General features: G+C 41.2%; 1 protein-coding gene across 16 annotated transcripts in view; it reads left to right on the top strand.

Moving 5' to 3' along the window:
• LOC133118954 (NACHT, LRR and PYD domains-containing protein 12-like) overlaps positions 1-24,758 on the top strand; it is a 687,468-nt gene that overhangs the window by 609,691 nt on the left and 53,019 nt on the right. For 7 of the 16 annotated variants that reach the window (XM_061229279.1, XM_061229272.1, XM_061229278.1 and 4 more), the window contains 4 exons: positions 12,720-12,830; positions 13,685-13,754; positions 15,473-15,809; positions 16,538-18,365. In XM_061229279.1, the coding sequence (XP_061085263.1) occupies positions 12,720-12,830; positions 13,685-13,754; positions 15,473-15,809; positions 16,538-18,365 (2,346 nt within the window). The other 9 variants (XM_061229280.1, XM_061229281.1, XM_061229282.1 and 6 more) reach the window with 8 other exon arrangements.

Here is a 24,758-nt window from a genome sequence, read left to right as displayed (position 1 = left end):
TACCCGGAGGAAACCCATGCAGACAGGGGGAGAACATGCAAACTCGGCACAGAGAGGTCCCGGCTGACGGGGATTCAAACCCAGGACCTACTACCTGCTGCACCATCCGTGCCGCCCACTAATTTCAGACTGCACTGTTCTTATTTCTCTCAGCTCCACAGTGGTGTAATTGTATGGGTTTGTGTCTGTAGCAGCACAATACTGTTCTCATTTCTCTCAGCTCCACAGTGGTGTAATTGTACGGGTTTGTGTCTGTAGCAGCACAATACTGTTCTTATTTCTCTCAGCTCCACACTGGTGTAATTGTACGGGTTTGTGTCTGTACACAGTGGTGTAATTGTACGGGTTTGTGTCTGTACACAGTGGTGTAATTGTACGGGTTTGTGTCTGTACACAGTGGTGTAATTGTACGGGTTTGTGTCTGTACACAGTGATGTAATTGTGCGGGTTTGTGTCTGTACACAGTGGTGTAATTGTGCGGGTTTGTGTCTGTACACAGTGGTGTAATTGTACGGGTTTGTGTCTGTAGCAGCATCAGTCAGGGCGTGGTCACTGGTGACGGCACGTGGCGCACGGGGCTGGCTGAAGGGACGGGGCGCATTGGAGTCGCTGGGACCCGGCACACATTCATCTTCTGCCACCTCCTCACCTCCAATCACAGCCACTGAGTGATGCGCACGATCTGAGAGTGAACCAATATGCACGTATTAAACAACACGTCACTTTTCAACAAAGTCTTCAGTGCGGTTTAGTGTGGAAACAGATGTTTAGGTTTGCTGCACTACACACAAAGCCTTGGGTTGTTTACCTGGTTCACCTGCGGTCTCATCTCCAGCCATGTCTGTGTCTCCCTCTGTCTCAGTTACCACACCGACAACTGAGGCTTCCCTGACAACTGCTGCCATGCGCTCATCCAAGGGAGAGAGGTCTGGCGTTCCCTGTGGCACTCATGCTCTGTCTACGCAGAGCAATGCGCTTTTTGGCGTTAACTTTGAGGTCGGACCACTTCTCCTGCACCTCTGACATGATTGGGCTCTCTGAGCTGGCAGCATTGACAGCAGCTACAACATGCTGCCACTCAGCTCATTTCATTTTGTTTGTGATGCCAGCGCTATGGCTACCAAAGAAAACATTTTTTCTGGCCTCAATCTCCCCTAAAAGCATCACAAAGAAATTTCTCTTCTTAGCTCTGCAATCTGACATTGCCATTCACAGACATAACCTACATAGGGATTATCAAGGACATTTCTATGCTTATCAATATAAATTAAGGGTGTTTCTTTAACCATTTATGGGTAATTGTGGGAGTGAACTAGGCAGTGTGTTGGGCTCCTACAGATAATTCAAAGTTGTTTTGGGATTTATAAAATGAAATTACGTACTGCCAGGCGTAGGCAAGGTTTTATAAATCAGAATATTTTTTGTGGTACGTACATTTCTTCATTTGTATGTACGCTAACATTTAGTGTGGAGTTTTATAAACGAAACCCCTGGTCTGATTGGAGCTTCCTTGCTTAAACCATAATCTGTTTGGGCTGTTACAGAGACAATGAACAAAGCAATGCATTAAGAATAATCATTTCTTTTTTATTTATCAAATTGGAAATTCAGTTGATTATCCATTGAGTACACATTTAACAAATCAACTGCGGCTGTTTGTAATCAATTCAATTTTTATCTATTAATTCTGGCGATGACCTGACTGAAAGTGACTGAAAGAGAAAGAGAATGAGTCTTGTCACCTTTGGCAGGGTTTGGAGGCAATCACTTAATACAAAGTGAGATCAGGCGTGTTGTTGACAGTGACGAGGCCTTGCCAGACCAGCTGAACTTGTTCTACGCCCGTTCTGATGCCAAGAAGGAGGAGTGTGACTTTCTCCAACTTCAGTTCAGAGACCTTGGACCAGAGCAACACCCCCTCCCCCACTGAACCCCAAACCCCCCTGCCTGTACTCACCCCCCCACTACACCCCAAACCCCCCTGCCTGTACTCACCCCCACTACACCCCAAACCTCCCTGCCTGTACTCACCCCCACTACACCCCAAACCCCCCTGACTACACACTCACCCGCCCACTGCACCCCAAACCCCCCTGACTTCACCCTCACCCCCCCACTACACCCCAAACCCCCCTGCCTGTTCCTCTTCACGATTGTCAGGAGAAAAATAAATGCAGGTACGTCTTTGTTTCAAATAGATAGTTTAATGTAGTAGAGGAACTAGTTGTTCCGTTCCCCAAGTACAGATCAATAAGAACTTTGTCTTTTGTACCTGGCTGAATTTGCGTCTATCTAACCGTACCTGAGCGAAAAGTTTGGAAACCCCTGCTTACCTGATTATTGAGGGGCTGGGTTAAAATCTTAAAGTGCAAGGCCTTAGGTGGTGTAATCTGCATTATACACTCAGGTTTCGCCGTGATCTAGCTACCCGTCACATTCTTAAACATTACACTTAAAAAAAGCTCTTAAGAGCTTACTTAAGAATGCAACCACTCTCCGCTTAGTAGTAGTAGTCAGTAAAACATATTTATCAACTCACTCAAATTTTCTCTTAGATAAGTAATATTTTCAAAAGTAATTCTTAAGTGTGTTTTTGCGAGATCACTGGTGCCTGAAATGAACGGATTACAATGAGGTCATCAATCATTCAAATTGCCAAGAGGAAGAACCAATCTTTCGGGAAATCTGTGTTCTGTTGATACAACATTGTTAGATAACGTTTGGCTCAGAAAAGGATACAAAAAACAAAACAAACACATGGACACTGGAGGAAACTGTGGTGTTGGTGGAAGAGGTTTAAACCAAAAAAATAAAATAATAATTTAAACGTCTGCCTCACCTCTGCAATTCAAAAGCATAAACACATTCTTCAAATGTCGAGTTAAAAGTATTTATGCATACAATTGTACAGTACATAAGATGCTAGCAACAACTCCGCCCATACCTGTTTATCCGGTACATGCAAATGAAACAACAAGAGCCCATGTTCAGAGCAGGAATATAGTTAGGTGTGTCTGTTTTCGTGATGATATGAGGAAGTCGTAAGAGAAAAAGCAGGAGGCTGTCAGATTGCGTTTACTGTACTCCTTTTGTCTGTCATTGTGAAGTATTTCAAACACCAGTTTGAGAAAGAAGATGAGAAAGAAGACGGAGTCAAAGAAGGAATGAAATTGAATAAAAGAACCGAGTAAGTATTTCGGTGTAATATGCCATTTTCAAATGTCCCATTTATTGTATTAAAGTATTTTGATATTTTAATTAGGACAGGCGAGGCTACATTTTGACAGTGACGTGACTCCGGCTGCCACTGTAACAGCAAAACAGGCCGAACATTTTTTCAAACAGTAGCCTATCGAACAGACATTTTGCAATACAATCAGACGTTAATCCATCTTAAATTCAATAGTCTATATTTTGGTCTAATGGCTCAGGAAAATATTCTGACTTGGTATACATAAAGTGACGGTGAATTCAGTTCGTAACTGAATTGATGTGTCGATGTTTATTAAACAACGTCCATAGCCTATTTAATGAGCAATTAAGGCCGTCGTTTTGCAGAAAATGTGTTTTCTTCTCCAATCAAATTCATTCATAAACTTGTTGAATAGGCGAATAAAGAATGCAGACGCATTTGGAAAAAAATTGGAATGACAAGCCAGGTGGCTCTAGACCAAAAGTCACGAGGGTTTATTCTGCCAGGTTCTCGGTACACGAAAATGACATTCAACTGCCACGGAACACGGGCTGTAAGCACTGTGTACATTTGTTAAATGCGACGTAACCTAAATTAGTCTAAACGAAGTGTTTACGGGCCAATGTGTTGTTGAAAAACTTGAAACCTCCAAAGTAAAGTTCGTTTTGTCAAATGTTTTATCATAGTTTTATATGAAACGTGCTGGCAGTGATATCAGTATCAAATTGTAAGTAGCATGGGCGCCTATAAGGCAGAGGTCGGCAAAAAGGACCGTATCCATTTCTGGATTGCATACCAATTGCATAATTAGCCTTTTATGCCATCTGACATTATAGCTACAGTACATTTATTGATGTGCATGAATGACAGCTGTGACGTCATGCCTGGTCTTCCTCAGCTGAGGTTGTTGCAGTCGTCCAGCAGGGGGCAGTGCTGCTATCCCTCCTTCCCCTGGAATGGTCTAATCGCTGATTAGATAATTAGTTGATGAGTCACCAATTTTCCTGGGTGTTTGCACCTGAGAGAACCTTGATAAGTGGCTTTGCCCAGATTTCTCACTCCATGCTGAGCCTTTGACAGTGGTTGTTGGTTGTTGGTTGTTGGTTGTTGGTTGTTGGTTTGGGAATGCCCTCCAGTGGCTGTAAGGGTGGTACGTTTTGTGTTTTTCCGCTTTTGTGTCTGTTGGATTGGGAAGTGTATTTTCTCAGTTGTGTCTGTCCCTGTAGGTGAGCTGTAGGCCTGAGGCTTGTTGGAGGGACTTGGGTGGTCTGCAGGGACTGTAGTGGTATTAACCTGGTTATACCCCTTGTCATTTGTGCTGTTGTGTTGCCCCTTTGCTGAGTTGCAGTGATGCCTACTTTTGTTACCTCTTTTAGGCATTGCTCCAATTGTGGGTCACTAAACTATCCGTTATTGTGGAGTGGTAATTCCACCTCACATTGTGTGTGCGCTGTGTGTGGCTATTTGCCATTTGCTAAGTGTGTACTATTCCCCCTGGTTACACACTTTTGCTTTCTACTACAAAATAAAGTCATTTATATATATATAAAGATGGAACACTTCAACTGCAGCATTTTTACAATGTCAAGATGTTGTTGATGACAGGTCACAAAATGTTTTTTCCAATGACGTTCAGGTAGTGAAGATTTACTTTACTATCATAAACGTGCAATTTCCCAATAGAATGTAAGTTAGTGTTGCTTTAAACGCAAGGATGTGACATGTTGATGTTATGAGGCCATTGCCGATCCAAACATGTCAATCAACAAGCATTGGTGGTGGTAGTGGAAGGATTTGTCAATCCCTGCTTAGCCAGATTCTCATTGTATACACATCGCCCTGCTTCAATACGGTTAGCGAAATAATCGTTGCAATGCACTTCTTACACAAACGTGGTCATGTTGGGGGAATACATTATGCATGCATGCATGCAGAAGGAAAACTAATGGACTAGTCAAGTCAGCTGCTATTGTCTTAATGCTAGCTAGCTAGTTTCCTTCTTGACCAATGAGCAGTCTGTCCTATATTTAGCTGGCTTGGCAACCTTACCTAATTAGATTTTAACAAGTGATCTATTCTAGTTAGTTAATGTGAGAATCTGAACGCATGGCACATTTGGTATGAATGAATTGTCACCCATCTGTGAAGATGATGATGGCACATCTCCCCAATTTTATGACTTTGTGAACAACTCTGGGGTAAATGTCCTGTTCTTGGCAGGCTGTGCCACTATTCTCTACGAAAAATCTCATGCGACCAGCAGTTTCTGAGATACTTAATCCACCTACAGGCCGATTGTCGGAGAGGACTTCGCAGGGATGTAGAGAAGCTAAAATATATTCAGTGCACTGATATTCTCTGTAAACTACATATAGCGTGAAGTCCGTAATAATTGAGTATGTGGAGACTGGCTGCCAGAGTGAGACATGGAAGCTGATTGACAGCTGTGCTGCAGGGCTGTGCAGACGTTTTGGGGGCAGGGGCTCAGAGTGGACTACTTTTTAAACTGATGAGGTGTCTTTTTTTGTGGATTCTACTATACATTTCCCTCTTTATATTTGATAGAATTTAAATAAATAACAAATAAATAAAAAGTAATATACAATTAACACCAGCCAAAAAAATGGCACTTTTTCACTCCCAGGGCAAAATGGCAGGGGCTCAAACCCCCCGTGGACCCTATCTGTGCACGTGCCTGCTGTGCTGTATAACTCAACCAAATATTGAGGTCTTTCTCTGCTTCCGTTCAAAATGGGAAGGGCTCCGTTCAGTTGCATGGCACTTAAGTCTGGAATAAAACGTCAAATTTCGATAAATTGCTTACTATTATTTTGCGAGCTAACATTGGTTAATAGTCTAACGTTTATTTATTTTCGGCGATGGTGACCGAGTGAACTTTTCTTCGGCGATGATGCAGAAGGCTTTTAGTTGCAGCAGGCGATTTTAGGCTGCCTTAGCAACAAATACTATTTTTTCTGACATTCCTATTAAGTTTCAATGAATACATTTGTTCCTAAACTAAAAAATAAATTGTCCATAACTACATTACTTTGGCAAGTGATCCGTAGTATAAACGGGATAATACCCTATGAACGAGTCAGTTATAGGGAAATAATTGCCCTTCAAGGTGGTCAACGTAGCACCACTCTGTCGGGTAATTATTTCCCCATAACTGATTCGATCATAGGGTATTATCGCTTGCATAATGTGCCAACGTGCAGTTCAGTTTCAGATGTTCTCTAAACGGTCTCTTCGTTTGTGAGGGAAAATGACGACGAGGAGGAGAAAATCAACAGAGCGAGAATGATGAAGAAGGAGATGAGTGAGAAAGAGGAGGAGCGTGTAAATGTATGATAAAAGTACCTGAAATAAAATTTTATATGGTCTTAAGGATTATTGAATCCAGGGATTTAATAAAACAGTCTTTTAGTTAAGTGTTCAATTTTTATCGTAATGTTTAATTTTTGGCAAATATATACATTACTTTATTTATTTTTCAAAAGCGTCCAGGTCACATGTCCCAGGGGTTCAAAGCCAATACCAAATAATTCCTAATCCTACACAGGGACAATTATGTGGCAGCAGTGCAATGCATACAATCATTTAGATACAGGTCAGGAGCTTCAGTTAATGTTCACATCAACCATCAGGGTGGGGAAAAAATGTGTTCAAAGTGACTTTGACTGTGGAATGATTGTTGGTGGTAGACAGGCTGGTTTGAGTATCCCAGAAGCTGCTGATCTCCTGGGATTTTCACGCACACTGAAAAGAATGGTGACAAAAAACAAGCAAAAAAATCCAGTGAGCAGCAGTTCTGCAGACAGAAAGGCCTTGTTAATGAGAGACGTCAGAGGAGAATGTCCAGACTGGTCAAAGCTGACAGGAAGGTGAGAGTAATGCAAATTACCACACATTACGACAGTGGTATACAGAAGAGAATCTCTGAACACCCAATGCATCAGAACTCTAAGTTGATAGGCTACAGCAGTAGAAGACTTAAAAAACAAGTCTAATAAATGCCTAATAAAGTGGTCACTGAGTGTATATTGAAAGAGGAATCAGTTAAAATATTAGTAGATTTATTTGCTCATGAAATACAAATCTTTTTTCAATATCTTCCCAACCACGAAACCTAGTGACTAAAAACCAATATGAAATAATTTGATATTGATCCCACATTTTATTGAAGTTATTCAATATTTAATTTGACAAATTCTAAATGACTACTTAATTTATTTCATGAAAAAAGTAATTAAACACCCAGGTCATCCCTGTGCAAAAGTAATTGTGCACTTCCTGTAATTTGATATCAATCTTTCACATTGCTGTGATCAAAGAAAATTCCAGAAGAGGTGAGAAAAAAGTGAATCAGGTCTGGAAAGGGTTACACGGCCATTTCTAAGGCTCTGGGACTCCTAACTACAGAGAGTGCCATTATCTCCAAATGGAGAACACTTGAAGCAGTGGGGAATCTTCCTGGGAGTGGCTGGCCTGCTAAAATTCCTCCAAGGGCACAGTGACAACTCATCCAGGAAGTCACACATGATCCCAGAAGAACATCCAAAGACCTGCAGGCCTCTCTAGCCTCAGCTAATGTCTGTATCCACGACTGCACAATAGAGACTGGGCAAGAAGGGATTCATAAAAGAGTAGCAAGGTGGAAACCACTGCTTATCAAGAGAACATCAAGATATCAATAGAACATCAGTGCTTGTCTCACAGTTGCAAAAAAAGCACCTGGGTGATCCCTAAGCCTTTTGGGATAATGTTCTATGAAGCAATCATGCTTTATGTAGCAACTATACTGTTTTGTGTCAATGGGTCATGTGACCTGGAAGCTATTGGGGGCGGGGGGGGGAGAAAAAAAAAGAAATCTACTATTTTCTAATCTACTACACAATAAGGATATATTGGCAATACAACAATGTGTGCCCTAATGTGGTAGGAAGAGTAGAATTAATCGACTTTGGTTCGGAATCAATGGGTCATGTGACCTGCATCCTATTAAAATATCCATGTAATAATTGAAATATTTTTGTGTAAAAGTGTAACATGAACTCCCCGGGGATCCAGGAGTTGTGCCCTTATCTCCATGGTAACTACTTTTCAGACAACACCGCACTTCATAAATATGAACAGCCACAAAAATGAAAAATTGTTGTGAACATATAAATGCCATTAAAAACTAAACTGGGAATCATGGGCCGGATGGATAACTGAAAGTTTGTGCCTGTGTGTTGGAAGGACCCACCTCATAACACACCTGTTCTGGAATGTATTAACATCTTAATTTTGAAGCATTTTTTTTGTGCGATGATCAAACAAAGCGTTGTGCCGTATTGTCTAAGCCATTTAAAGTATTAACTTATTCTAGAAAGAATTCAGACATATTTTGAGGAAATAGATTTTCCAACCCACCGATAGAAGCCTATTTATCTTGAATTGAGACTTATGGATAGAATAACAGTTTTGGATTTGGATATACATTATCAAACATTTGTATGAACCTTGTGTGGACTGTCATTGTTTTTATTTTTGCTCTAGCTGTCAGACTGTTTGGATTTGTGATCAAATGTACAATTTGGGCAGAACGTACAGAATGGCATGCTATTGTTGGTTTTTTGTTGTTCCTCCATGTTAGGTCAGAGTAAGAACTCAGACAAATGACCTTAAATTGATTTCTGCAATGTTAAATTCGGTGGTGGTTTGCTAATTCATGTGTGGAGCTTTCATAGTTTCATAGTTTCTATGATTTGAAATTAGCCAACAGCTTCCGTCTACAGGAACATGTTAAACATGTTTCAGGGTTCATATTTGACATCCAACTCTAACCAGTCCCAATTCACAACGACTCAGTGGCCATGTCTTTCCTGTTGAATCATATTCCGTGTAATTCTTACTTGTTTCAATCATATTCAATTCAGCAGCCACTTTAGGAGCAGGAATTGTGGTTAGTTGTATTAGACGCTGTTTATTGTTTGTACCACAAGGTGGCAGTACGTAGCATACTGCTTTGAAGCAGTATGCACTGCTTCAAAGCAGGAAAGCGTGTTTTCAAAGCCACGTCAATGCCAGTCTGCGTTATGCTTGAGTTGGAAACAAAGAATATGTGATAAAAATGCTTTTACATTTTACATTGAGGCTACTTAAGAAATAATGATCTGCTTTGATTAATAATTGGTTTTCGCCTTTGGCTGGGCATAGGTTTGGTGTTAATTAAGGATTAATATACAGAAAAGAGCATCATACCTGGGGTAGATACGATAGTGGATCATTAATGTATTGGCGCTGTTTTGCTCCCACTGGTCCTGGGGCCCTTGTTAATAGCAATAGCATTATGAACTCTACCCAAGTACCAGAACATTTTACCCAAAAACCTGGGTAATCACTAGGGCTGGGTATCGTTCAAAAACATTTGATACCGGTACCGATACCGGTACCTGAGTTTCGTTACCGGTACCAAAACGATACTTTTTTCGATACCTATGTAAATAAAAGCACATTTCGTAATGCAATAGCCTGAAAATGTTTTCACTATTATGCAAGTCTTTTTACAAGTTTTTAAGTTTTTCCAAATAGAAAGAGTCCAAATGTTATTCATTTTAAGTGTGAAATGTTTATTGTTTCTTTTTCACTTGGACAACTATTAAACTACTAAATTAACTATTAAATATTTAATTAGAACTGCAAAACATGCACAAGTGCAAGTGCAAAAGTACTTGTAAATAAACAAAGTATGTGCATTTATGCAGTTTAAAAATAAAAAAGGCAATAGAAAGTACTTTTAAATTAAATAAAACCAATGTGCAAAATGCAATGTTAAATAGAAAATAAAATTACTATAAAATGGATATTGTAAAACCAAAACAGTGAAGTAAAAACAGGAAGAAGCTTTAGCAATTCTTTTTTAAGAAACACGGTGCAGCTCTGTTGTCTCAGGTTAATGCCGTGCACGATTAAATGCTTCATTAAATTGGAAGTGTTGCCTGTCTTGGCAGCTACTTTCTTATTGCAAATATTGCATTTTACGACGTCTTCCGTTTTTGTGAAATGTAGCCAGACCTTGGACCGTTGTTGTGACATTTTTCACTCCGTTAAGTTTACCTCAGATGCGGTCCCGTGATGTGTACATTAGCTGAAGTGTCGCATGGACGCATTTGTTTTTCCACCCTCAGTCAGTCACTACCTAGCGATCCAATCAGCGGCCACGTTCGATTTTAGAACAGATATGGTGATTGGATGACAGACGAATTAAAACCTCATGGCAACAAAGGGCAACCAATCAGCAAGCCGGATCAACGAGCATTAGGGGAGTGTCTTTTCCTTGTTTTAAATGCCACAGACACACATGGTTTTCACCTAGCGTATCCGAGAATACACTCTCTCGTGCATTGCTCGATGCGAATGGTTGGCAAATGCTGAACGCTGGAGCAGACCGAGTGCTACGACGTGTATTGTGCTTATTTGTGTCACTTTATGGGGTCATAAATGGGGTCGATACCCCCGTGAGTCAAAGTGACCCGTCGACGGTTCACTTTCGCACTCTACTGGTTCAAGATATATACTTTACATATAAAAAAAAGGAAAGTACCGAAAGTTCGCACCGAATGTTTTGACATATTTCGGTGCTCGGTAGTACCGAAGTGATTCGGTCGGTGCCAAACAAGTACCGACCTTCGATACCCAGCCCTAGTAATCACACATGCAAATATCAAAGATCTGGAAAGATTATGGATGGAGGAAGGTCTAAGATCCCTCCCCATGTGTTCTCCAGTCTTATAAGACATTACAGAAAAAGACCCTGTTATCCTTGCAAGGGGAGGGTGTCTAACATCCTGAATGCAGGGAGGCAATAATTGTGATGCCTAATTTCACTCAATGAATGTATGATCTGAGAAATGTGTAATTTTGGTTGAGTCATGAGTAAAATACATTCTGCATGTCAGACAGTCAATGTATAGCTGAGCACTGGCATTATTTTTTATTATAAAGAAACACTTCTTCAACATTATCAATGGTCCCACATTACTGAGGTGACTATCATATGTTGCTCTGTGACGGATTTGCAACCTGTCCAGGGTGTTTTCCTGCCTCTCACCCAGTGCATGCTGGGATAGGCTCCAGCCCCCCCATGACCCTGAACAGAAGTGAATGTTTTAGATCATGGATGGATGGATGTGGAGTATAGGTTTATGGACCATTTAAATTCCAGACTGCTTCCTGTCAACACTGTGCTATATTGTGTATGTGCTTGTCTGTTTGTATTAGTGTGTCTATATGTGTGTTCAGTGTGTTCTTATTTTGTGTGTTTACAGGTTGGCTGATTTGGGTCAGAACCCACATGTGGTCTAGTCTGGTCTGACGTGCTCCAGTCTCCTGAGATAGGGGGCGCTGTTTCTAAAATGAGTCTCTCAGAGGAGCCAGAGAGCAAAGGTGGAACCCTCAGCACTGACAGAAAGAGGTATAAATGCACGACTCAGATATTTAATGTGCTGTGAGTTAGAGCTGCACTCAGAGGGTGAGTTCAACTGGAAGCTCTGTCTCCATGTTTTGTTCACAGGGTCCAGGTAGAAAGAGCAGGGTCACCTGTACCCAGCTGTCTGTCTGTGAAGAGTGATCCCTCAATGGAACCTCCACTCAAGCTCAGACGAGAGGTCACAGGGGATCAAAGGTAATTAAACCAGTTCAAATTGACACAGTTGTTAAACAAAAACACCAACATTTTGTGAAATGTACCTTTTTACCCGACAAACCCAGACTTAGATGTTTTCATTTTTGTGCATTCACTGGCTCTGCTTATCCTGTTAGCTTAGCATAAAGACTTGAAGCCTTTAGGTGTCAGTAGCCTACAGCCGTCAAAGTGAAGAAATACACCTTACAGCAACTCTGAAGTTTTCTTATTTACATGAGGTATCTTGTGTATTTGAAATACACGTGCGGGTTAAAAGTTAAAATGAGAGACGTTGTTTTTGGAGAAGTTAGACGGTTGGAACTATAACCGCTGAACACAAGTGTATCTTCTTCCATCTTCCTCTGGTTGAACACAGTGGTCTGTGCACCTTCTGAAAGTAGTTTTAAAAGGTAGAACTTCTCCGAAAACAACGTTTCTCATTTAAAAAAATGTTTCCTGCACGTGTATTTCAAATATGCATGATAACTTGTGTAAATAAGACAGCTTCAGGGTTGCTGGAAGGTGTATTTCTTCACTGTGAAGGGGGTAGGCTACTGACACCTATAGGCTTCAAGTCTTTATGCTAAGCTAACACATTTTTCTCACATAGAAACGGAGCCAGTGAATGCAAAAAAGAAAAGAAAATGAAATCGTACATCTTGTCTGCTGAGTAAGTTGTAAAAAATGTGTATTTCCCAAAATATTGGTGTTTTCCTTTCAATTGTATTTAAATGACAATGGCAGCCTTCAGGTATATGTGAGGTGTATTATCTCATATTCAGATGTGCTGTGAGTTAGAGCTGCAGTCAGAGGGTGAGTTTAACTGGAAGCTCTGTCTCCATGTTTTGTTCACAGGGTCCAGGTAGAAAGAGCAGGGTCACCTGTACCCAGCTGTCTGTCTATGAAGAGTGATCATTCAATGCGTCAACCACTCAACTTCAGAGGAGAGCTCACAGGTGATCAAAGGTAATTAAACCAGTTCAAATCGACACAGTTGTTAAACGAAAACACCAACATTTTGTGAAATATACCCTTTTACCCGACATACCCAGAATTAGACGAGGTGTTTGATAGCATTTTCATTTTTGTGCATTCACTGGCTCTGCTTATCCTGTTAGCTTAGCATAAAGACTTGAAGCCTAAAGATGTCAGTAGCCTACAGCCTTCAAAGTGAAGAAATACACCTTACAGCAACTCTGAAGTTTTCTGATTTACATGAGGTATCTTGTGTATTTGAAATACCGGTGCGGGTTAAAAGTTAAAATGAGAGACGTTGTTTTTGGAGATGTTAGATGGTTGGAACTATAACCGCTGAACACAAGTGTATCCTCTTCCATCTTCCGCTGGTTGAACACAGTGATCTGTGCACCTTCGGAAAGTAGTTTTAAAAGGTAGAACTTCTCCGAAAACAACATTTCTCATAAAAAAAAATGTTTCCCGCACATGTATTTCAAATATGCATGATAACTTGTGTAAATAAGACAGTTTCAGAGTTGCTGGAAGGTGTATTTCTTCACTGTGAAGGGGGTAGGCTACTGACACCTATAGGCTTCAAGTCTTTATGCTAAGCTAACACATTTTTCTCACATAGAAACGGAGCCAGTGAATATAAAAAATATGAGAATGAAATCAAACATCTCATCTGCTGGGTAAGTTTTTCCCAAAATATTGCTATTTTCCTTTGAATTCTACTTAAATGACAATGGCACCCTTCAGGTGTATGTGAGGTGTGTTATGTCATATTCAGATGTGCTGTGAGTCACAGCTGTAGTCAGAGGCTGAGTTTAACTGGAAGCGCTGTCTCCATGTTTTGTAAACAGGGTCCTGCAGTCACTGGAGTCCAGCTCTTTAGAAGAGAAGAGTTCAGATAAATTATCTTCCCCAAAACAGGTGTGAGATCTTCTTCCTCATAACTTCATAATAATGCTTCTATTTTGCATTATTTTCTTTTTCAATACAAATATTTTAATTACAAATGATTTTATCAGCATAACAATTTGAGTGAAAAATTGAATCTGTGAAATTTACACACATTTCATAATTTCTTGGCATATGGTATGTCCCCCAGCTTTAATGGAAACATGCACATGAGCTGTCTTGGACTTCTGTCAGTCTTCAGATGTCCCCATAAATTGAGGTTGAGGTCAGGTGATTGTGGATTATGCAGCAATCCTTGCTCTTCTTTCGAGCTGCACGTTCACGCCTGTTTTCCGTTCTGGTTCCTCAGTGGTGGAATGACTTGCCTACCACTGTCAGGTCAGCAGAATCCCTCCCCCTATTTCGACGCAGACTCAAAACACACCTCTTCAAACTCTACCTTAGTCCCCCCTCCTGATTTACCCCGCCCCCCCCTTCTGATACCCCTATCCCTGTCTAACCCCCCCCCCCCCCAAAAAAAAAAAAAAAAAAAAAAAAAAAATTTGGCACTTATGATGACGACTATATGTTTAGAACAGCAGTCCAGGTGTATTTTTCTAGCTCTGGATGTGATGCTTTGACTTGTGGTAGAACCTATGCACTTGTAAGTCGCTTTGGATTAAAAGCGTCTGCCAAATGACTAAAATGTAAATGTAAAAATGTTCTTTGGTTTTCAAGTGGTTCTTGCATAGCTTTGAAGTAACTTTAATTTGTTTTAAAATTGAAAATTGAAAATTTTCCATGATAAGATGAAACTGTGGTCTCAGACTTTTGGACCCCACTGGATATCATGAATATTCTTTGTGCTTAAAATTAAAAACATGCTCCACCTTTGCCAAATATTACTCTTAACTATCCACATCTCATGCATGCATGCAATCATCCCGCATTTCATTTAAACATTCAATGTGAACATTTAAACATTTCTGGCTTCTTTGCCACAAGGCAAATTTAAAATCATAAATGTTTGGGAAGAGAATCCTGAGTGGAAACAGCAGGTGAAGCTTTCGGCTGTGCTAGTCCTAGTGCTAATGTGCTCCTTTTTAATCCTTCAAAAGACAACAGCAACAGCAATCTCAAATCCAGCTTTGCAGTGGTCCTGACACTGCATGGCTCACAGAATGCCCAGACTCCTTTTGCTGGTCTCAAACACGGCAGCAGAGTAAGCCTCCAAACAGAGCCTTTTAAACCAGAAGCAATCAGCTCACCGTGAGCATTTACTGAATGCATTGCACAGACAACTCAATTCTGAGCAAGTTAATTATTTATCACACTTCATATGTCTACAAAGCCTTCAAACGGGAACTAAAGCTGCACTTCAGATATGAGCATTTGGCACTGCTGTGCGTTTGGTGTCTCAAATTATCTGTCCCTTTTCTGGCCAAGTGACACAAGGCAATAGTTGTCGTGCATTGAGTGTTTATTTCACACACTGATACAGCACACCTCTTCATGTGTTTATTTCACACACTAATAGAGCACACCTCTTCATGTGTTTATTTCACACACTGATACAGCACACCTCTTCATGTGTTTATTTCACACTGATACAGCACACCTCTTCATGTGTTTATTTCACACTGATACAGCACACCTCTTCATGTGTTTATTTCGCACACTGATACAGCACACCTCTTCATGTGTTTATTTCACACACTGATACAGCACACCTCTTCATGTGTTTATTTCAGTCTCTCCTGCACACTCTGTTGAGACTGAAGAAGAATGGAAAGTTTACACTGTTTCAGAGCCATCTGAGTCAGGACTGTCCAGAATGCTTTAAGACTCTGTCTGAAGATCCTTCTGTGCTGGAGAAGTTCATGAAGATGAAGGATTTGTTCAAGAGTCATCAAAGCCATGATTACCCAGAATGCAGTGAGAGAGAGCAGGAGGATCCTGACATCCTGTACATTGTTGAGAAGATGCTAGAGACCTGTGGCAGTGAGAGGTCCCTTAAGATCACAGTCCACATCCTGAGGAACATGAAGCAGAAGGATCTCACTGACTCACTGGAGAGAGAGCAGCACAGTAAGTTCTCACATTACTACTGTGTGTCCATTAGAGTACTGACATGAGTTTAGCAAACAGATCTCACAGTGCAGTGTTCTGATTTATAGAATTGACACTTTCATGAAAATGCAAAGTGTGAGTTCTTACATCTTGATAATCTTACATCTAGAAAACATCATGAACAACATGTTCACAGTGGCATTTAAATGAAATTATAGCCTCAAGTAGTGATTGCACAGAAGATTAAATGTCTCTGAAGGGGATTCAATGCAGGGACTTTGTGCTCAAAAGTCAGTAACAAAAGCACTGTCCCATCAGACAGACTGTCCTGAGTTTGTGCAGTAACTAAAGCACTGTCCCATCAGACAGACTGTCCTGAATTCGTGCAGTAACTAAAGCACTGTCCCATCAGACAGACTGTCCTGAGTTCATATTCAGGGCAGAATAGATTTTAAAATGACCATGTGACCTTTGAAGACGGTATTTGAAGGTGTTCATTCTTATTTGTGCAGCAGTATGTCCTTTTTGCTCATTTGTTTTATTTGTGATTGATTATCATTGAGAGGTCAGTAATACTGTGAGAGAGGTAAAAAATACTGTAAGAGAGGTGTGTTACTCTGTTAACGGTTTGTAACACTGATATGTGTAAAATACTGTGAAAACTGCTTTTCTTCTTAATCTGTGATTGAATTGTAAACTTTAATCTTATTTTGAACAGAATTATTTCTCATATTTCCTCTCTTCAGATGAATCCATTAAAAGAGCCCAGCAGGAACTGAAAACTCATCTGAAGAAGAAGTTTGAAAACATATTTGAAGGTTTAGCAGTGCAGGGCCACACAACTCTCCTCAATGAGATCTATACAGAGCTCTACATCACAGAGGGGGGAAGTGGGGGGGTCAATAATGAGCACGAGGTCAGACAGATTGAGACAGCATCCAAGAGACAAACCACCCAGGAGACTCCAATCGTCTGCAATGACATCTTTAAGCCTTTACCTGGACAAGAGAAACACATCAGAACTGTGCTTACAAAGGGCATCGCTGGCATTGGGAAAACCGTCTCCGTGCAGAAGTTCATTCTGGACTGGGCAGAAGGAAAAGCCAATCAGGACATTGATTTCATCTTCGCTCTTCCTTTCCGAGATCTGAATCTGAAGAAGGAAGGAGCATTCAGTCTGATGCAACTTCTGCAGCACTACTTTCCACAACTGAAAGAGATCAAAACTGTTGAAGGTGATGAAGTCAAAGTTGTGTTTATCTTTGATGGTCTGGATGAATGTCGACTTCCTCTACATTTCCAAAGCAATGAGATCTGCTGTGATATAACAGAGTCATCATCAGTGGATGTGCTGCTGACCAACCTCATTAAGGGGAATCTGCTTCCCTCTGCTCTCCTCTGGATCACCTCCCGACCTGCAGCAGCCAATCAGATCCCTCCTGAGTGCATCCACCAGGTGACAGAGGTACGAGGGTTCAATGACCCACAGAAGGAGGAGTACTTCAGAAAGAGAATCAGAGATCAGAACCAGGCCAGAAGAATCATCTCACACATCCAGTCATCCAGGAGTCTCTACATCATGTGTCACATACCAGTCTTCTGCTGGATTTGTGCTACTGTTCTGGAGACAATGTTGGGTAAAGTAGAGAGTGGCGATCTGCCCAAAACTCTGACTGAAATGTACACACACTACCTGCTCATTCAGACTAAAGTGAAGAATCTGAAGTATCGTGGCTCTGATGAACCAAACCCAAAGATGTTAGCATCAGATACAGAAATCATCCTGAAACTGGGGCAGCTGGCTTTTGTACAGCTGGAAAAGGGCAATCTGATATTCTATGAAGAGGAACTGAGAGACTGTGGCATTGATGTCACTGAAGCTTCAGTGTACTCTGGGGTGTGCACAGAGATCTTTAAAGAGGAGTGTGGGTTGGGTCAGGAGAAGGTCTACTGCTTTGTGCATCTGAGCATTCAGGAGTATCTGGCCGCCTTGTTTGTGTTTCATTCATGTGTAAATGAGAACAGAAATGTGCTCAGAGCAGAAGAATCAAAACCTCACAGTGGCAGAGTGCAGGTGCCTGAGTTACATGAGACTGCAGTGGATCATGCCTTAGAGAGTGAGAATGGACATCTGGACCTTTTCCTCCGATTCCTTCTCGGCCTCTCTCTGGACTCCATTCAGCCCCTCTTAGGAGGAATACTGACACAGACAGGAAGCAGATCCCCTGTCCCAGACCCACAGACACAGACAGAAAGCAGATCAGAGAGCATCAAGAAAACAGTCCAGTACATTAAGATGAAGATTGAATACGAATCTTCCGCAGAGAGGACCATCAATCTGTTCCACTGTCTGAATGATCTGAATGACAACTCACTCGTGGAGGAAATACAGAATTTCCTGAGATCAGGAAAACTTTCTGATCAAGAGCTGTATCTCGACCAATGTTCAGCTCTGGCCTTTGTGTTACTGATGTCAGAGGAGGTCCTGGATGAGTTTGACTTGAAGAGCTACAACACATCAAAAGGAGGTTGTCACAGACTGGTACCAGTAGTCAGGAACTGCAGGAAGGCCAAGTGAGTATTATGTCATTATTCATGCAGATCATTGACAGCATATTTCCATACTTTATCATTCTAGTCAGAATAAAGTGCAATAAAATTGAAAAGCTGAAAATTTGATTATAATTTCCAATTTGCCCTCATTTAATGTTCTGAAACCCAGAAGCAGCATCAAATGCAAAAACTCCTCACTTATATATGCTGTTTAATTTAATTCACGATTATTATTTCCAAAGATCAACTGTCAAATAAATGATGACTTTGTTGAAAGTGAAAGGCTTTAGGGGGGAGAAAGGGGGAATTCCAGGTTTATCCTGTTTTTATTTAGTTTCAGTGTTTTTTAAAAACTATTCTCCACACCTCTAGGGCAGCAGTAATGTTCAGTGCATGGTAACCCACCATCTCCCACACATAGCTGCTGATGATTCGAATAAGGACGAGTAGTGGAGAGGAGTGAAAGAGAGGGAGATGAATATTGTTGGTATGTCTAGTGCTATGTGTTTGAACTTCCGAATTAAGCATTTTGTTTTTGTTAAAATATGCTGACATCACATCCAATTTAATCTTGTAGTGCCATTAACCAGAAATTTGTTCTGAAAGAAAGAAGAAAATACGGAAATTAATGCGTTGCATAAGATGCATGTTTCACTTTAATGATATTGAGCAATAACTCTAATATGACTATAAACAAATTAAACTATTATGTTTATATATTCAGTCATCGATGTCAGACTCTGACTCTTCCCAGCCCGTGTGAAGAGACACCAATGCTCTGCTAAGCCCGTAAATGCAAATATTTAAACTGTACTGGCAATAGTCCACTGATTTGATGTCACAATAACCTGTGATGTCACAATAGCCTGTGATGTCACAATGGCCTCTGCCCTCCAGACAGCTCAAATATACTGTGACCACTTTATTAGGTGCACCAGCTTGTAAATGGAAACATTTAACACCATGAAATGGTATGTCTCTAGTTTAATTTTACATCCACCATAGCCTGCCATACATGCATCACGCCTACAGATATTCAATATTCTTTGTCACTTCTCCGGATAAAGACAAGTGCAAGCTGTGAAAGACGGTCCTCGGTCATTGTCGAGCGAGGGTATGTTGTCAATAGCTTTAGCCTGTTTGAAGAGCGCTCTGCTTGCGCACTGCTCACAGGAATTGTGAGATAAATGCGATATAATTTTGCAAGGTTTGGGAATGCTCTAATCATGTCATTAGCAACAAGGAAGGCTAAAACCTGACCAGTCGCCAACTCATTATTTTGTTCCTCAAATAAACTTTTATCGTATATGTCCCGAAAGGAGCAGTATTCATCCTGCACATCTGACGCACAGACATCGTCACCATAATAAGCAGCTAGCTCGTTCATATTGTGGAGGGCAAAGTGGAGCTTTAGAATGCTGAGCTGTGTGTGCATGTGAGCTCGCCAATACATTTCTCACAGAACCGTCATTTGTCCACTTTTTTATTTCACAGTAGTGGTGATCAAACTTTCAAGAACTAAGTGCTAGTGTGTTCTAAGCCTTCACTGGTGTCCGTATGAGGTTCGTATGATGTCGCTAGCATAAGCAAATAGCAGAAATAGCACAAACCCATACAATGTGCTTTTTAACGGCACTTGGTCATTCGAACGATATAAATGAAAGCATTTGATTACGGTCAACGGCACCAACAATTTCTGTTGCACCGTCCATAAATGGCAAAAGTCCCACCATAGGATCGATTAAAATCTTTAAAAGTTAGGCTATACATTTTCTGATTACAATTTCTCTTGGCCGTTATCGGTGAGTCCGTGTGATCCGAGAGTTAATTTGCCATGTTAATTACGTTAGAAGGATACAACACGGTTATTTACTCCCAAAACTTGGGCCCACAATTTTAATGCTCGTTTTTGTATATTGATAATGGATAAAAGCCTAATTCGGCCCTTCATGTATTCTTTGGGGGTTTTCTTTGTATGTATTGTGGCGAGCCGCTGGTTGAGAGAGAGAGAGAGAGAGAGAGACAGTAAAATTGGTGCAAAACAATGATTTTATTGGCTTTACACGTGCCTTCAGGGCACTGTCCAGCTATTCAGTTCAGCTCGGGGCTTTTCTTGTCCAAAAAAATCAAACTCAAGGGAAAATCCAAAAACTCAAAAAGGAAAAAAAACGGAAAAAAAATAATCGACCAAAAAATTAGGGACGTGGGAATTCGGTTCGTCCTTCCTCGGTCTGTGGGATTAGGGCAATTCCTGCGGCGTTCCGGTCGCCTAGTCGTCCGCCTGGGAGGCTCGGCTCTGGGTGCAGAGAGGGAGAGATTAGCGGGGTTAGGGGGTGGTGATTTCCTCACGTGCGTCCCCGCTTGTTGGAGGTTTCGTTCGCGGAGGTTCGTTTCGTGCGCCTGGGCTTTCTTGTGGTACGTCCAGGCTCTTGGCGCTTCTCTGGCGGCTGGTTTAGCTCGGTGTTAAATCTTAGCGTTCACTCACTCAGGCTCCGGGTAACCCTCCTCCGTCATGAGCCCCGCTTGGCGTTTGTTCTCTCCTTTTAAATGCGGCCGCTCCCTTCCGCGAACTCGGCGCAGCTGTGCCTGTTTAATTAGAGGAGGTTATTAGTTTCCCGTCCCATTCCGCACGCGTCTCGCCTCTGGGCCGCTGTTCTTGGTGCTGCTCCTAGACATGTCAGGGGAAAATATTCACAGTTAATTATTTTCCCAAGCGCTTGGCGCCGGTGCAGGCGCACTGGCTGTTCGACCCCAGTGGTGTACCGATCGCAGGTCGGGCCACCACAGTATTTGTATGTGCAAATGTTTTTGCAGAATTCTACATGCAGGGATTATGAAGGGTGTTTTCCCCATTTGCTGTAATCTTGGTTGGTAATGGGACCCCATACTTCACTACCATAAAGAGCGATTGGTTGAATTACATGTTCAAATATTTAAATCCAAATTTTAATGGGTGGGTTTAAATTGTGTAGCCTCCTCTTTATGGTGTAAAAAGCCTTGCGTGCCTTCTCCTTCAATGCATTTACTGCCAGGTCAAACCTGACGCACTGAAGTTTTTTGGTTTGAAATTTTTACACTGCATTTGTTTTCTGAGTACATTCATTTTATGATGTCATATATTTTACCCCCCACACCACTTTGAAGAAGTTTGAATACTCCACTACATTACATTACATTACATTAATGGCATTTGGCAGACTGTAATGTTCCTGTATTTGTCCTGTGTGTATTTATGTTTATTCTTGTTATTTATTCATTTTTCATAGATCATTGGTTAGTGTTTTCTATTACAGTTCTCATTTGTCATCCCCTGTTATGTCTGCATCTGAATGTGCGTCAGTCTAGTCACTCCCCTGTCTGCATGTCCCACTATTCGGGGGTTTACGGTAGTTTTCAGGTTTTCAACATTCCTTTTCAAAACTCGCGATTCTTACTTCCTGCTTTTTTCTTGGTAGTTAAAATGTTGTAAAGCACTATTCTTACTAACTACTACTAATCTAGGTATTGTACAGTACTAATCCGATTAATACACTTACTGTCTGTCTAACTAACTAACTAACAATCACTTTTATTGGGTAGTTTAGAAATATTCACGTAACTAACTCACTAACGCAATCTCTTAGTATTTCTGCACTGTTCTGTAACTGTTCTGCTATCCCTGATTACTCGTTTAGTTTCAGCAAAGTGTTCGCACCTAGTCTCTGACTATCACTACATCTTCAATCTATGCAAATGTCTACTCCCTAATCCGGTGCCGTATGTTTTACATGTTTTGTTACGTGCATCCAGTCCGAGTTTTCATCTCCCTCCCGTTATTATGTTATTACCCTACTATGTTTCCCCACCTGTTGTCTATTTGTTTAGCCCACCTTTTTCCCAGCCCCGCCTAGATAGTCACCTTCTCTCATGTATTTATACCTCAGTCTCTGCATTGTTCTTAGTGCCGAATACTTCGTAAGCCTATTTCTTGAGATTCTTGATGGACACCCCTTTGCCTTTTGATGTTGCCTGCCTTGCCCTTTTGTTTTGTTTGCCTTTCTGTTTTTCTGGTTTTCGACATTCTGCTTTGTTTTCTGGTTTTGATTTTTGCCTTCGTCCTTCTGTACTTTGGCCTTCTGATTTTCTGGATTTTTGACCCCCTCGCCTGTTTTTCGACTATTCTTTTTTGTCATTGTATTGGATCTCCTGGCTACGATTTCAGACTAATAAACAATGATTTTGGATTATCCTGTGATCTGCGTTTGGGTTCTCAGAGCCGTACATAACACAGACGCTCTTATCCAGAGTGACGTACAGTTGATTAGACTATGCAGGAGACAGTCCTCCCATGGAGCAATGCAGGGTTAAGGGCCTTGCTGAAGGGCCCAACAGCTGTACGGATTTATTGTGACTACACAGGGGATCGAACTGCCAACCTTGCGGGTCCCAGTCAAATGCTTTTTTTAAATCTATAAAACATTCAAATATGTTAGTTTGGTGAACATGTTTGTTTATTACGGTGTGTAGGGTGTGAATATGATCTGTTGTACATTGTTTTGGAAGAAAGCCAATTTGATTTTTTACTCAAAAAATTGTGTTCAATAAGGAAAGCAAGCATTTTGTCATTTAGAATACGACAGAAAACCTTCCCTAGGTTACTGTTCACACAGATGCAATTGTTGGTCAAATTTGTCTCCACTTCTGTATATTGGTGTTCTTAGTCCTTGATTCCACATTTCAGGGAAATAGCCGGTTTTTATGTCGTGTCTAGGAAACGACAGAGTCCAAATCTTCAATTTGTCGAAAAACATCTTCGCGAGGGAAAAGACGACACCAGGCAGCAAGATCTTCAGGAAAATCAGACTTTATTAGCACACGTGCATAAAGCCGGATCAGCTCTCCAGAACTGAACCCCGACTGGCATTTGTACACCCATTTTATACACAGTTACTCCACCTACAACTCCTCCTCAAACCTCATTCTGGCAAATCAACCACACTTTTCTTATCGTAACTCCTCCCAACGCTCCTCCCATAACGTCATTGTGGCAAATTGCCAACGGTCCTTATGCTCTGCCAACTCTGTACAAAGTTCAGGGCATTCTGCCAACTACGTGTCCTCACTTCACCCCGCACCTGCTCTTGGCAAACTACCAGACCTCATAAAGTTCTGGATGCCCTCCCTCTAACATGTCATCCATACACGTCACTCTGTATCTTTCGCTTTTATAAGACGAACTAAGCAGCAGTAATCATTGAAAATATACAGACAAACTAAACATTTCATTAATATTCACTTCTAATATACTTTTCTAATATACAGACATACTAAACATTTCATTAATTATTCTCTTCTAAGGGAGTAAATGTACGTAGCATTCTTTGCTCTCATTTCGACAGTTTTCACTGTGGTTTCTTGCGTTTTCATAAGCTCAGCTGTAATTAATGTTCTAGGTCAAATGGATACACTCCTGGCATAAAACATCGAGAGTCCCGGAGAAATCAGCTGTACAGTCATATCTTGCTCTGCCCGTGTCCTTGACAGTTTGGTCTACACAGTTCAAGACGCCCCCCCCCCCGCCAGCTGGCTGGGCTCACTGTGTAATCCTAGCACAATTGAGCAGTTAATCAGTTTGGAACTATACAGGGTACATATCATACTTTAATACAGATATATTGATAAACTTTTAGCACACATCGTCGAGAGTTTTGGAGGAACCAGCCTGCTCACTAAGGTGGATTAGAAAACAGGAAAGTTTATTACAATCAGGAAAATGTTCCAAAGAGCAATGGTGTTTGGGATGTTTTAAAGGATTACATTTGCATATATTCAAATATGTCTACAAATCCAAGTGTAACCTCTGATTGGTGGTAAGGAATTGTGCCTATCCCGAGCACCTCGGATTGGGCCATTCAAATCCTTAATGGTTGTGAGGCCTTGCCCCGCTCCCCCCTGGAGTCCAGTGGAAAATCCCCAGAGGGGGGACCTGGAAACTGATAGCGGTCATTACCATATGTGAAGTGGTCCAATACACAAATCCGTCTGTCTCCCAACAGGTGGAGTCTGATTTTGACTTGTGTTATCATGCTTTTAGGAGGGAGATCTTTCGTTCTGTGAATTTTCCCCTACATTTGCATTTCAGTGCAGCTATGCTTTAGTAATTCTCAGAACTGATGGTGTCTCTCTCTGTCTCTCTCTGACTCTCTCTGTCTCTCTGTCTTTCTCTGTCTCTCTGTCTCTCTCTGTCTCTCAATTCAGTTCAGTTCAAAATGCTTTATTGGCATGAATTATTTTACTGCCACACCTGTTCTCAATCAAGAAATCACTTAAATAGGACCTGCCTGACAAAGTGAAGTAGACCAAATGATCCTGAGAAAGAAAGTAATTGAGATCTATCAGTCTGGAAAAGGTTATAAAGCCATTTCTAAAGCTTTG

The sequence above is a fragment of the Conger conger genome, chromosome 19 (genome assembly GCF_963514075.1).
Source record: "Conger conger chromosome 19, fConCon1.1, whole genome shotgun sequence".
NCBI classification, from domain to species: Eukaryota; Metazoa; Chordata; class Actinopteri; order Anguilliformes; family Congridae; genus Conger; species Conger conger.
Note: the sequence above shows the minus strand (reverse complement) of the source record. Positions and strands in the feature narration are given on the sequence as shown.